Source organism: Centropristis striata, chromosome 9 (genome assembly GCF_030273125.1).
Source record: "Centropristis striata isolate RG_2023a ecotype Rhode Island chromosome 9, C.striata_1.0, whole genome shotgun sequence".
In the NCBI taxonomy this organism is placed as follows: domain Eukaryota; kingdom Metazoa; phylum Chordata; class Actinopteri; order Perciformes; family Serranidae; genus Centropristis; species Centropristis striata.
Window position 1 is genome coordinate 37,023,554 of NC_081525.1, and position 14,313 is coordinate 37,037,866.

General features: G+C 37.1%; 1 protein-coding gene across 1 annotated transcript; it reads left to right on the forward strand.

Annotated features, from left to right (window-relative positions):
- Positions 1-97: 97 nt before the first annotated feature.
- Positions 98-13,613, forward strand: mpnd (MPN domain containing). The gene is made up of 13 exons (XM_059341974.1): positions 98-779; positions 1,335-1,537; positions 3,184-3,405; positions 5,568-5,667; positions 6,393-6,471; positions 6,549-6,645; positions 6,732-6,804; positions 7,938-8,014; positions 9,524-9,692; positions 9,890-9,960; positions 11,284-11,373; positions 11,475-11,567; positions 12,686-13,613. Exons 1-13 carry the CDS (start codon positions 776-778, stop codon positions 12,770-12,772), a joined length of 1,365 nt encoding a protein of 454 aa, XP_059197957.1. The 5' UTR covers positions 98-775; the 3' UTR covers positions 12,773-13,613.
- Positions 13,614-14,313: the final 700 nt, after the last annotated feature.

A 14,313-nucleotide genomic window follows, 5' to 3' on the forward strand; every position in this document is an offset into this window, starting at 1 on the left:
ATATATATACAATATATGTGTGTGTAACCACCAGGTGGAGGTAACTGTAGCCAGTGAGACTCTGCTGGAGGTTTGCTGCCCTCCGCAGGCTGCTTCCCGGTAAATGTGCTTCTTTGCGGAGATAAAGAAGGAACATCTCGGTGTAGTGAAGAAAGAAAGCCCCAGTGTAACATAGTAAATTACGGGACAAGGTCGTGTTATAACACCACACAATTCACTGACCGTAGCTCCGATGTAGTGTTTCTCAGAAAAGAAGCAGCTATAATCTTCAGGATGTACTTTTAATCTGCCTAAATGCCAAAACAGCGTCTGGTTTACGCGCTCGAGGCGACACTTCATCTCTCCGCAGGAAACGCAGATTAATGGCTACATTGTTTGCATTTTCAGAACATTTAAGACGTTTCCTGCAACCCCCGCCGATAGTTTTACATTATTAATGACGGCGTAGTATTTTTAGTCTTATGAATGTGTGAATAATGGCAGACGGACCGGCATGGCACGTCAGACAGAAGAACACAGGGAGAGTGACAAGGACGGGGAGAGGGAGAAAGAAAGGGGAGGGGAACTGACATTAAAGCAACACAACAAGGAAACTACACTGCAGAGCCACAGACGCCTTCATTTTATGTTTTTGAATAATAGCCGGAGCTAGTGTGGCGAAGTGTCTCTGTGAAATCTGCCCGGAGCTCAACCCCAGCACAGCCTCAAGTGCCCGGAAAAGGAGCAGCTTTTCACCGAGTTGGATTTAAAGGCGCTCTCCGACGCGTTCAGAGATATGGGTGAGAATAATGAAAGAGGGCTTTAATTGTAATTCTGGGGGAAATTAACAGAGAGGGAACAGGCCTCTTTCTTGCGGAGGGAGCCTAATGGGAGGTGGAAAACAAAAGGCCAACCGCATAGCTTAGCCGTAATTAATGAAAAGCCAATTTAGATTATCTTCCGCCTGTTTTGGCCCCTTATTATTCCTTTCACCATGATAGGGCTGCTATCATTTTAGCATGCTGCAATTATGAATGATGCCGGCTGCCATTACAGTCATTATAAAGTCATTATAATTAAAATAATGGCCATTTGAATTGGCTTTGTTCCTGATGCAACTTTGATATCCAGATGTTTAACTGGTATCCAGGTGCTTTGGCTAATTATGAAGCCTCAGAGTGATATGACCTTTCATTAGAGGCTGTTTGATGAGAAAACATTGTTTACATGCAGCAAAACATGCCATGGTTATGGTTTTCAACATTACACCCACATATCACTCAAGCAGACCCTGAGCACATTAGGATACATCAATATGTGTGTATGTGTGTGTGTGTGTGTGTGTGTGTCCTCAGGCTCAGAGCCACCCAGTTCTCCACAGGTGGTGGAGGATGGAGGAGAGGAGGATGAGGAGGAGCTGAGCGGAGGGGAGGAGGCTGACCTGAGGTCCAGCTCCGGCCGGGGCTCCCTGCTGACCCGGAGAGGCATCACCCTGAGGGTGCTGCTGAAGGACGGCCTGGTGGAGCCGGGGGACGGCGTCCTGGCTATCCACTACCTGGTAATAACACACACACACAGCTGGGCACAGTAAGAATGTTGTTGCTCATCATTTATGCAAGTGTCGTTAAAAGCCAGTGGTGGAATATGTGACTTATACTCAGGTGCTGTACCTATGTACAGCGTGCAAGTCAGTGGTGGTTCTAGACCAGTTCTGCTGTGGGGGCCAAGCAGGGGCCAGTGTTTAATCAGAGGGGCACATTAAAAAACGGCGGAGATGATATTTAGGCATTCAAAACCTTTATTTTAGCTTATTTAAAAATCTAATTTAAGTATATTTGGAAGATACAAACACACTGATTGAAACAATGAGACTTACCAACAATAATTATTTTTGTACAACAATGACATTTCTCATTTTTGTGCACAATTACTTAATTTTTATTTTGAAAGTGCAGTCAGAATGATCTTCTTTTATATACACAAGCTTTTATTGCACAATTAAACTATTATACAATGGACACATTCTGGGTTCCTTTTGTGCACAATGAGATATTGTTTGAACAAAAAGTAGGTAAAAATTGTTCCGTTGTTCATCATTATAAATTGATCATTTAAATATTAATTTGACACAGGGGCCACAGCAGGGGCCAAGGGCTTCTTCACAGGGGCAGTGGCCCCTGTAGGCCCCTGTGTAGAACCGCCACTGGTGCAAGTGTTTTGATTTCATGATTGATTGATTATCTTTATTTCGAACATGCAAGCAATAAAAAAAAAAAACAAGTTTAAATATTAATAGATGAATAAATAAAAAACAAAACAAAAAAGCAACACATTAAAAAAACAGACACTTTCTGCATGCTCGAAAGGGGGTAGGAGGAAGTAAAAAAACTTATCTAGTCCTACCCCTTAACAGATCAATTTGACTTGGATAATTAGTATTATGTTATTAACATGTCATTTTCATACTTTTTTACTGATACATACTTTTACTTCAATAAAGTTATTAATGTGGGAATTTCACTTGTAGTGGAGTATTTTCAGTGTTTTCTTAGTTCTTTTACCTTCGTAAAGGATCTGAATACTTTTTCCTGCATTGTCTAAAGCTAACCTGACATAACACACTGACCATGAAATGCACTAAGTAGTGGCTTTTAAAGGAGCAAACCAACCTACATGACTTGTTTTTTGGTTTTAAATGTCTCGGTAACGCTTTATAATAAGGTCCTTAATAACCATTAATTAACAAGTAATAAGGCATTGTTCTCGCTTTAGATCCGGTAGTTGCAAAAAGCATAGTTAACTTATAATAGATGAGCAATAAAGTATATTTTAATATCAATAAGCAAACAAAATAAGATTAATAAAGGAATGGCAAAGACATAATGGGTGGGTCATGGGTGTTTGTAATGCCATTATGAACAATTATAAGATACTCATGAGGCTTTTATTAATTATTAATGTTCTTAAGCATTTGCAAACTGTTAACAAGTTTCTTATAAGTGCTTATAAATCTCTTATAGCCTGCTATTAGCTGTATTATAATGCCATTATTATTATTTTAACACTTATATAAGCTTATAACACACAATAATGTTAAAAAGCATCTTGTAAGGACTTACAAGGGCCTTATTACTTGTTAATTAATGGTTATTACAAGGACCTTAATATAAAGCGTTACCAATGTCTCTTCTCTGCTCCCCTCAGGGTAAGAACTTTGTAGGAGACCTGTTGACTGATGGGAAAATCAGGTGGGTGGAGACGGGCCAGATCTTCAACTCCCCCAGCGCCTGGGCCACACATTGCAAACGTCTGGTCAACCCAGCCAAGAAGTCTGGTTGTGGTTGGGCATCTGTTCGCTACCGGGGACAGAAGCTGGTTCAGTACAAAACCACCTGGCTGCACAAGTACCAACCCAGCGCAGACATGGTGAGTTTATATTTTTATAAATATTGTTAGAATGTACACTACTGGTCAAAAGTTTGAGAACACACCAACTTTTCCAGAATTTAATTGAAAATGATGCAGTTTAATGTCTCAGTGTACTCTGAAATGAATGCACATTTGCAACATTTAAAATTCTTTATTGAGCATGATAGTGTTTTGAAAGTAAAAAAAAGATTCAAAATCACATTTTATGTTGGACTAAAGGACTAAAAAAAGACACAAAATGACCAAAAAAAGACACAAAATGACAAAAAAAGACACCAAAAGACACCAAATGACTTAAAAAAGACACAAAATGACCAAAAAAAGACACAAAATGACCAAAAAAGACACAAAATGACAAAAAAAGACACCAAAAGACACAAAATGACTTAAAAAAGACACAAAATGACCAAAAAAAGACACAAAATGACCAAAAAAGACACAAAATGACCAAAAAAAGACACAAAATGACCAAAAAAGACACAAAATGACCAAAAAAAGACACAAAATTACAAAAAAGACACCAAAAGACACAAAATGACTTAAAAAAAGACACAAAATGACCAAAAAAAGACACAAAATGACTTACAAAGACATGAAAAGAATTCAAAAATGGACAAAATAGCCAGAGACTCCATAGAGTTAAGTTGTTAACCCATTTCTTGTTCCCTGAAAAAGGCCTTCTTGTATAATTCTGAAATGTACATTATTTTTCAGTTTTTGTTAACCTTACCTTTTTTTATTTACCTCTGGCAGTTCACCACCTACCTTTGTACCCTTTCAAGCTGTTCATTTGACTTGAACTGCTTGAATTTAAATAAAAAACTGGAAAAACTGGGGTGTTCTAAAACTTTTGACCGGTAGTGTAACTAGGCAACATGTGAATATCTGCAGTATCAAGTTTAACACCAAACAAAGTTTGACTTGAAGCTATTTCTAAACAGTTTATTTTTATTTAATGTGTACCAAGATAAAGTGTTGATTCAGGTTTAAAGAATGAATAATGAAGCTCAAATAGGATGAAGCCTTTAAAGTTTTTAGTATTACAGTATAACTAAATGTTCAGGTGGCAGGTTTTCCCTGAACATGTAGTTAGACAGTTAGTTCACGGTTCAGTACAGAAACTGCATTATTGTTTTATTATTGACACGCAGAGAGAAGAAAGGAAAACCAGGGTAGAAAGAAAATAACGGCTGATTGTGAAAGAGGGATGATGAAATCGGAAAGAGGCAAAAGACCAATTTATGTAAAAAAAAAAATCCTTCGTCATAGGTTGTGGCCTTAGTGTGGAGCCAAGTGAGCTCTAAGTGTTTCCAATTGTAAACGACATGTTTCAAGATTTTTTTTTGAGAAATAGAGTGTCTGTTGTGAAACAAGAAAGAAGAGGTTTCTGCTCTCGGATAAAGACAAATGTATCTTTTAGGAAACACTTGAAACAAGTGCTGAAATGTGAAATATTCTCATTTCACTGGCAGATTCCTTTCACTTTTTCTAAAGGAATTACCCTTTACCCTGCAAAATAATCATTTTCACATATATTACTCACCCTGTGTTACCTTATATTTGTGAAGTTTTCTTTTGTTTTTCTCATATGCCTCCACAGTGAACGAATCTTGAAAACTGAGAAAAAAGTTGATTAGTTGAAGTCATTTAACAATGACAAGAAACCAAACCATACTATTTAAAACACAAAAAAAAAAAAAAATTTACAAAAAAAGACAAAATGACTGAAAAAACACTACATTACGTTAAAACAATACGTTAAAAAGACACAAAATGACCAAAAAAAATACACAAAATGACCCAAAAAAATACACAAAGTGACCAAAAAGACACAAAATGACAGAAAAAAACTAAATTACTTAAAAAAGTCACAAAATTATTTAAAAAAGACACATAATTACCAAAAAAGACACAAAATTATTAAAAAAGACAAAATTATTTAAAAAAAGACAAAATTACCCAAAAAAAGTAATAAAAGGGACCTTCCACACACAACACAGTAAAGTGTCATTCATATAAAACTCACATTAAACTTTCATATCAAGGTGGGGGCCACAAAATATCGTGACGAGGGCCGCAATTGGCCCGCGGGCCGCGAGTTTGAGACCCATGATCTACACTGTCCTACATCATGCATTGTTTATTTTTTCCGCTGCCAGAGCCTGGTGAGTGAGGAGGATGATGACGAGGATGAAGAGGAAGGGAAGACAGCCCTGCAGGCAGATGAGAAGAACAAGAACAACAAACCTGGATTAAGTGGTATAAGTCTCATCTTCTCTACCGCTGTAGAGTGTAAAAGTTTCATGATTTTTTGAAGAAACTGGAAAACAAATGTCCATCTTCACTGTTACAGACGTAATGGTTTCCCGGAGATCAGACAGAGAGAGAATTCCTGAATTTAAATGCTTTTGTTTTCTCCCATGTCTTCAGCTACAAAATACTCTTTAAAAACCTTTCTTGGATCAGCTGGAAAATGCAGCATCACAAAACTGTTTTTCTGACAAGAAAAGTTGAAATTTTAAAGACATATGGTTCTGGCATTGCTGTAGATTTAAGTGGTCAACAGTGTATAATGGAGTTAAAAATCATTCAAACTTAAACATCTAGCAGCTAAATGTAACATACACATTCATGCAGCAGTAATATTAATCCACAAATATCATATATAAAGTAAAAATACTGAAAGGGAACAATGAGTACTTTGCATTTTCATACTTTTTTACTGAAACATACTTTTACTTCAATAAAGTTATTAATGTGGGAATTTCACTTGTAGTGGAGTATTTTCAGTGTTTTCTTAGTTCTTTTACCTAATACTTTTCCCTGCATTGTCTAAAGCTAACCTGACATAATTCACTGTCCATGAAATGCACTAAGTAGTGGCTTTTAAAGGAGCAAACCAACCTACATGACTTGTTTTTTGGTTTTAAATGTCTTGGTAATGCTTTAAACTGGAAAACAAATGTCCATCTTCACTGTTACAGACGTAATGGTTTCCCGGAGATCAGACAGAGAGAGAATTCCTGTCAGATATTGCACCTTGGGCACCAGAGATGCTGCCAGGTACCGACTGTTACTCTGAAAGATCGATGTCGTTTTATAAGCCTGTAAGTGTGATAGACTCTTACTTTTATCCTCAGAGATCCACACACACTGGTGGAGCTGTCCGCCTTCTCAGCCATCAACAGATTCCAGCCTTTTAATGTAGCCGTGTCCAGTAATGTGCTGCTGCTAATGGTAAGTGACAGTCACGTCTAAAACAGCGTAGTTGAGCACTGATGGACAGTTAGGAAACCCAGTTACCTGCTTTTTATTCTCTTCAGGACTTCCACTGTCACCTGACCACCAGTGAGGTGGTGGGATACCTCGGGGGAAGATGGGATACAAACACACAATGTGAGTACAATAACAAAAAAAAAAAGTGAAGCCAAGAAGGTTTATTATTGTTTATTGTTAAAAAGATCCCCATTAGCTGTCACCAAAAGTGGGAGGAGCTAGTCTTCCTGGGGTCCACGAGACAAAACAAAAATCACTTAACAATTAAACATTGTAGACATTATTATATACGTCATCAGAAATCATTCCGAATAAGTTATTACATTCATATCTATTACATTAATTCTCACTTTCATACAGTAAATATGTTAATTCACTACTCACAAATTTAAATACTGCATTCTCAAGTAATAATTAAAAGATACTTCACTATTCAGTTCACGTATATTCAGTGGGAAATTATTCCAATAACTGATAGCACGATAAATAACTGTTCTCTTTAAGCTGCCTTTTTTGGTCAATTTGTGCCTTTTCTGGTCATTTTGTGTCTTTTTTGGTCATTTTTTGTCTTTTTTTTGGGTCATTTTGTCTCTTTATTATCATTTTGTGGTCAATTTGTGCCTTTCTTGGTCATTTTGTGTCTTTTTTGGTCATTTTGTCAACAATTAAACATTGTAGACATTATTATATACGTCATCAGAAATCATTCCGAATAAGTTATTACATTCATATCTATTACATTAATTCTCACTTTCATACAGTAAATATGTTAATTCACTACTCACAAATTTAAATACTGCATTCTCAAGTAATAATTTAAAGATACTTTACTATTCAGTTCACGTATATTCAGTGGGCAATTATTCCAATAACTGATAGCACGATAAATAACTGTTCTCTTTAAGGCATTTGATTTTGGACATGGTAACATCATCTGACCACCATTAGCTGACCTTGTCACATAAGAATGAACCTGATCACATCTGACAATTTGGTTATATAAGAAAACAGGTTGAAAAGAATAGACAGTGTTTCTAAAAAATTTTGTTGTATTGCACGCCAACCTGTACTCTACCATTAACCAGGAAAGTTGACGGTGCATACTGATAGTGTTTGTTCTTATGGAACAATGTAAAACCAACCTGGCAGCCCTGTTCTGGGCAGTTTGTAATTTCCTTAGTTGACCTTTAGATGCGGAAGGTGAAGCCATTTTTAACCTCAGCATCTTTCTCTCTGTGGTTGATGCGTTTCAGTGCTGACAGTCTTAAGGGCCTTCCCCTGTCGGACCAGGCTGGCAGACAGAGACTCTGCTTCTGCTGTGGAGGAGGAGGTAACACATGGCCAGTGAATCAGTAGTCTGTATGAACAGCATGTATGCCTTCAGGAAACATGACAGTGAATGAAATCCTTTTTAAAAATTCACAAGTTCCTTCAGGTGCCGCAGGGCAGCTCAGCAGCCAGCGTCAACATGCACCTGTCTCTCCAAAAACTAGAAACCCAAGAACCGACTCTTGAGTTACCATCACTGGAAAGTTAACGCTGACTGCATTTTGTAGCAGGCAGGAGTACAGTTATGGAAGCTAAACAAAGAGCTGCTGTGGATCCAAACTATCCATTTAACCCTTAAGATTTTTTTTCTCTATTAAATTGGCTTTAAATATTAGTTAATTCTGTCAACAATCTTGGAATACAAACTGCAACAACATGAAGACTGTTTGTGTCCATCCTTTTAGATTCTGTACACTAATATTAGCAAATTTTAACACACACACACACACACACACACACACACACACACACACACATTCTTGTACTTCTATCTTTGTGAGGGCGCTCACTGGAATACTGATATACGGTTATAATAGTTTTGGATTTTTCATTAGTTTTAGTTTTAATTCTGTTGTGAATTTTTGTTTTCAAATTCAGTTAGTTTTAATGAGTGTTTAAAGTGAGTTTGCTAGTTTTAGTTAAGTATTTATTTTTTGAAATGCTTTAGTTTTAGTTTAGTTTTAGTTTTTTGTAATGGGGTATTTGTTGGGTGGGAGATTAAAAGAGGTCACAGTAAATTTTGCCTTTATTTCCTTTGTCTTATCCATCTTCATTATGCATGAAAAAAGTTGACAAAGACGAAAATGAAGGACATTTTCACTATAATTTAGGTAGTTTTGTAACCACACAATACAGTTTCAGTTAATAATCATTATCATGTAACCTTTAACCCTTAAAACAAAGTCTGAAATCTCAAAAAAGCCTTTAAAGAAGTGTCCGAAAGAAATGTCCTCACTTTGCAAAAATGTCCTCACTCTGTTGGTTAAAAACGTGTTGTGGTCCTCACTATGTAGGAAGTACAAGAACACACACACACACACACACACACACACACACACACACACACACACACACACACACACATACATGTCGTTGTGTAGTTGTGAGGACCACCACTTCCCCTAGCCCAACACACACATTTCAGGGTTTACCATCTCTGTTAGGACCTTCCCTGAAATTCATACAGATGATTAATTAAGGCCTTTAGAGGCTATCCTAGCATTTTCTTTGTGAGGACTGGAAAAAATGTCCTCACAACTACAAATGTCCTCACAATGTTGGTATTCTGCCATGGGTTGGTCCTCACAACTATATGAAGACAAACACACACACACACACACACACACACACGTTGTTGTTTTGCATCGAAAAATGGATCTAAAGATCTGAATTAGTTATTGCGGAGCAAAATTGGCAAGTCCATACGAAATAACTGTAAAAATCACTTTACATTAAAGCAAAATTGTTCTTGTGTTTCTAACCAGCGTCTGTCGTGTTGCCTCTGCTCCAGATCTGTCAGAACCTGTTCATGCGCGGCCTGTCGTTGGTGGGCTGGTACCACAGTCACCCGCGAGGTCCAGCTCTGCCGTCGTTGCAGGACATCGACTCCCAGATGGACCATCAGCTGAGGCTGCAGGGTTCAAACAATGGCTTCCAGCCCTGTCTGGGCATCATCTGTGGTGCGTGCCTGCCTTTATATACAGTGTGGGGTTACAGTATATTGATGTGATACATTAAGGAAATTCTCTGTGAATAATTCCTTTACAGGGAGATGTGAAAACATTTAGGTAACAAGCACTTGCTCCACAATTATTGCTGCCAAATTGCGATTAACGTCTTAGAGGGAAATCATTTAAACTCTTTTTTTTCTTTTCAGGACCGTATTATCACGGCAATCAAGGTGTGGCATCCACAATAACCCCATTCTGGGTCGTACCACCACCTGAGGTGAGCACACAGACATCAATAAACTGATCACTTTCTTATTCCATACTTTTACTCTTTTCTGATATTGTTCATTTATGCTGCAATCCAGACTAGTTGAAAAATGTCCGGCCTCTCACTAGAAAAATGGACCACCACTCAAAGTTAGACTTCCTAATTGTAAACTTGGTGCAAACCCATCTACTTCATAAAGAAGTTGTCTAACGCAGCTATTCTCAACCTTGGGGTCGGGACCCCAATTGGGGTCGCGCGATGATTTCTGGTGGTCGCCAAAGCATTTTTCAGTGTTTTAGTCTTTTTGGTCATTTAATGTCTTTCTTTGGTGATTTTGTGTGTGTTTTTTGGTGATTTTGTGTGTGTTTTTTGGTGATTTTGTGTCTTTTTTTTGGTCATTTTGTGCCTTTTTTGGTGATTTTGTGTCTTTTTTTGGTGATTTTGTGTGTGTTTTTTGGTGATTTTGTGTCTTTTTTTGGTCATTTTGTTTCTTTTTTTGGTCATTTTGTGCCTTTTTTGATCATTTTGTGTCTGTTTTGGTCATTTTGTTTCCTCTTTTGGTCATTTTGTGCCTTTTTTGATCATTTTGTCTGTTTTTGGTCATTTTGTGCCTTTTTGGTGATTTTGTCTTTTTTTTGGTGATTTTGTGTGTGTTTTTTGGTCATTTTGTGCCTGTTTTGGTCATTTTGTGTCTGGTTTTGTTAATTTTGGGGTTTTTTTTGATCATATTGTGTCTGTTTTGGTCATTTTGTTTCCTTTTTTGGTCATTTTGTGTCTTTTTTTGGTCATTTTGTGGTCATTTTGTTTCTTTTTTGGGTGATCTGAACTGTGGTTGTGAGATTGTGTTCATTGAGCGGGGGTCGCGGACATCATGTATGTTAAATTTGGGGTCGCGACTCAAAAACGTTGAGAACTACTGGTCTAACGGGCACACGATGGCAGCACCCATGAGGGAGGATACTGTAAATGTTAAATCATCAACTAAAAGGAAACATAAAGTATATTTGCCAATATTTCATTCCTTCCAATCAATTTGGAAGGGGGGTGTTGTATTTGTAGACTATAGTATTTAATCAGGCTTGTGAACAGAATATTTAGATATGTTTTCAATTATAAAAGTGCTGTAAAGTAAAATGTGTCATGGCATCTGTTAGAACAGCAATTTGTTACAGTCAGCCATGTTTTGTTTACTATCAGCATCATGGTCCTTAAAACGCCTAGAGGTCGGAAGTTGGAAATTTCACCAGGGAGATTCCCGGTTTGAGTGGAACACAAGACAGACACTTGTTCTCATGCTTCTTCTAAACTTGTGCATCATCTGCCTACCTGCAGCAACGACCCAATGACCACGGCATCCCGGTGGCGGTCGAGGTCACATACGTACAGGACAACTTCCTCACCAGTGACGTCCTGAATGAGATGGTACGGACACTGCAGCCTCAGCCCTATGCAAATACTGCAGAGAAATACAAAATGTGCATTTTTATAAATACTGAAAATCATTGCGGTTATTTCCTCCTCAGATGCTGCTGGTTGATTACTACAGGGGCGCTCCAGACATCGTCCAGTTCAGCCAATACTGGTGTCCTGATACGACCATGATGGACAAGATCAAGGTAGTAGGGTTTATAGAAGAGCTGAAATCATTATAATAAATCTTACCTGGACACAAACACTACCGGTCAAAAGTTTTAGAACACCCCAATTTTTCTAGTTTTTTATTGAAATTCAAGCAGTTCAAGTCAAATGAACAGCTTGAAAGGGTACAAAGGTAAGTGGTGAACTGCCAGAGGTAAATAAAAAAAGGTAAGGTTAACAAAAACTGAAAAATAATGTACATTTCAGAATTATACAAGAAGGCCTTTTTCAGGGAATGGGTTAACAACTTAACTCTATGGAGTCTTGGGCTATTTTGTCCATTTTTGAATTCTTTTCATGTCTTTTTTTGTCATTTTGTGTCTTTTTTTGGTCATTTTGTGTCTTTTTTTAGTCCTTTAGTCCAACATAAAATGTGATTTTGAATCTTTTTTTAACTTTCAAAACACTACCATGCTCAATAAAGAATTTTAAATCCGTCCGTATACGCCGTTTTCTCAACGAGCATAGTTTTTGACTAATGTTAGTGTGGCTCCGTCTAGTTTTACTTGAAACGCACACTTCAATTATGGAGCGTGAGGATGTAGTTGACGCGTGTCTTAAGCCGAAAAAATCCCACAGTTTCTTTCTTATGGTTTATTGAAAACCTTTCGTTTGAGCATTACAAACAATAAACTGCAGCAATCCAAAAATAATAATAATTATAAGCACGGTCAAAAACTAGTGTGCTCTCCTCGTCTCCATAATCCTAATTAAAACAAAGTAAGCAATTATGACGTTACACACATCTCAGCCAATAATAAGAGCACAATTCCCACGAACCAATAGGCACCCCTACAACCTCAATAAAGAACCATAAACTTATGAAATACAAATCTGAATTATTTATCAGCTTCTCTACAATGTACAAAATGGCTCTAACAGTTGCAAATGTGCATTCATTTCAGAGTACACTGAGACATTAAACTGCATCATTTTCAATTAAATTCTGAAAAAGTTGGTGTGTTCTAAAACTTTTGACCAGTAGTGTATATTCTAACAATATTTATAAAAATATAAACTTGTTTTTTAAACCAGTAGTGTATTAGGTGATGATCCAGCTCACCTTGCTTATACAACTTGTTGTCATCTCCCTCAGGGCTCTCTGAGCTGCCACGCTCCCAAAGACCAGGCGTACTCTCAGATCTTGGAGCACGTCTACAGTCAGCTGGGAAACATACACTGAGTGGATGCATGTGGGCCGCTCTCCATCTCAACTTGATCTGTTTCAAGGAAACCTTCTGAGTAGAGATGACAGGAATGGAGGGACGGATGTTAAAAAAAGAAAAGAAAACCTGCTTGAAAAACATATAGATGCCTTGAATTCTCTCATGCTTGAGTGATACTTACTTTTGATACAGCATTATTGTGAGTGAAAGACAAATGTACAATTGATACACAAAACCAAACCACACCAGATCAGAGAACACGGCAACATGTTACAGGACACAAAAGCATTTCATGGAGCAGAAATCAGCCTCTTACCGTTTCCACATGGACCTATGTGCCTATCTGTGCCAGTATCCTGCTAGAAGAGCAGATATTGCCAGATATGTACAATGTAAACATTTAATGTGTTGTAATTGCCTTTTATAGACTAAACCAACAGAGCAATGGTTTAGAAGACAAAGTGAAAATATACTACATTAGCAAAGTATGCAACTGTGTCTTGGTTTGACCTGAACTTTATTCTGCAATAGGTTTTGTGAATGTTTCTGTTCCTCGAGTCACATTGGACAGTTGCAATGTGGTACAAGTACTTCCATTGTGCCAAGAAAATTGTGTTTTTTTTTACAAACCTGTGTGTGTGTGCGATGTGTTGTGAATGTGCCCCTCTACTGTCTCCCTGTCAGGTTATACGAGACACAAGTCCTGTTGGTTAGGACAGACATTTGCTTCCTCTTTACCTGTACTGTATTTATTACTAACTGTGGTTTGTGTGATGTACATGTATGAAGACAGAGCAATGCCTTAAGCCTGCTGATGATCCACAAAGCATTAAAATATACACACTGGAACTATTTAAACATGGGGGATAGTTTTTTGTTGACATGATATCAAGGTTATTAGAGTTAACGAAAACTAACGAAATAACGAAAACTAGAATTGAAAAAAGATTTTCGTTAACTGAAATAAAAATAAAAACTAGAGTTTTTAAAAAACGATAACTAACTGAAACTGTATTGCATGGTTACAAAACTAACTAAAATTATAGTGAAAATGTCCTTAGTTTTCGTTTTTGTCAACTTTTTTTCATTCATAATTCAGTGTTTCTATTTGAACATGCAACACATGGTGAATATGTTTACTGAGACTGGGATGTTTACACTAGAACCACAATTCAAAACACCCAGGACTGTAAGAGTTAATAACCTTATTGGGGCTGATGGATAAAATGGCAAAAAATGTATTATGACCTCTTTGAATCTGGCACCCAACATAAAGCCCATTACAAAAAACTAAAACTAACACTAAAACTAATAAAAACTAAATTAAAACTAAGCATTTTCAAAAAATAAAAACGAAACTAAAACTAGAAAACTCACTCTAAAAACTAACTAAAACTAACTGAATTTGAAAACAAAAATTCACAACGAAATTAAAACTAAAACTAATGAAAAATCCAAAACTATTATAACCTTGCATGATATACTGATGAAGTTTAAAAATAATGTGCAACAAAATCATTTTCCACATTCGTATACATTTATTTTTAGCCACATGCTG

What these genes read in the sequence shown, in the direction of transcription:
- mpnd (XM_059341974.1), top strand. An exon ending in GTAATGTGCTGCTGCTAATG is followed by an intron (nt 6,646 to 6,731) that starts GTAAGTGACAGT and finishes TATTCTCTTCAG; the next exon opens with GACTTCCACTGTCACCTGAC. An exon ending in GTGACGTCCTGAATGAGATG is followed by an intron (nt 11,374 to 11,474) that starts GTACGGACACTG and finishes TTTCCTCCTCAG; the next exon opens with ATGCTGCTGGTTGATTACTA.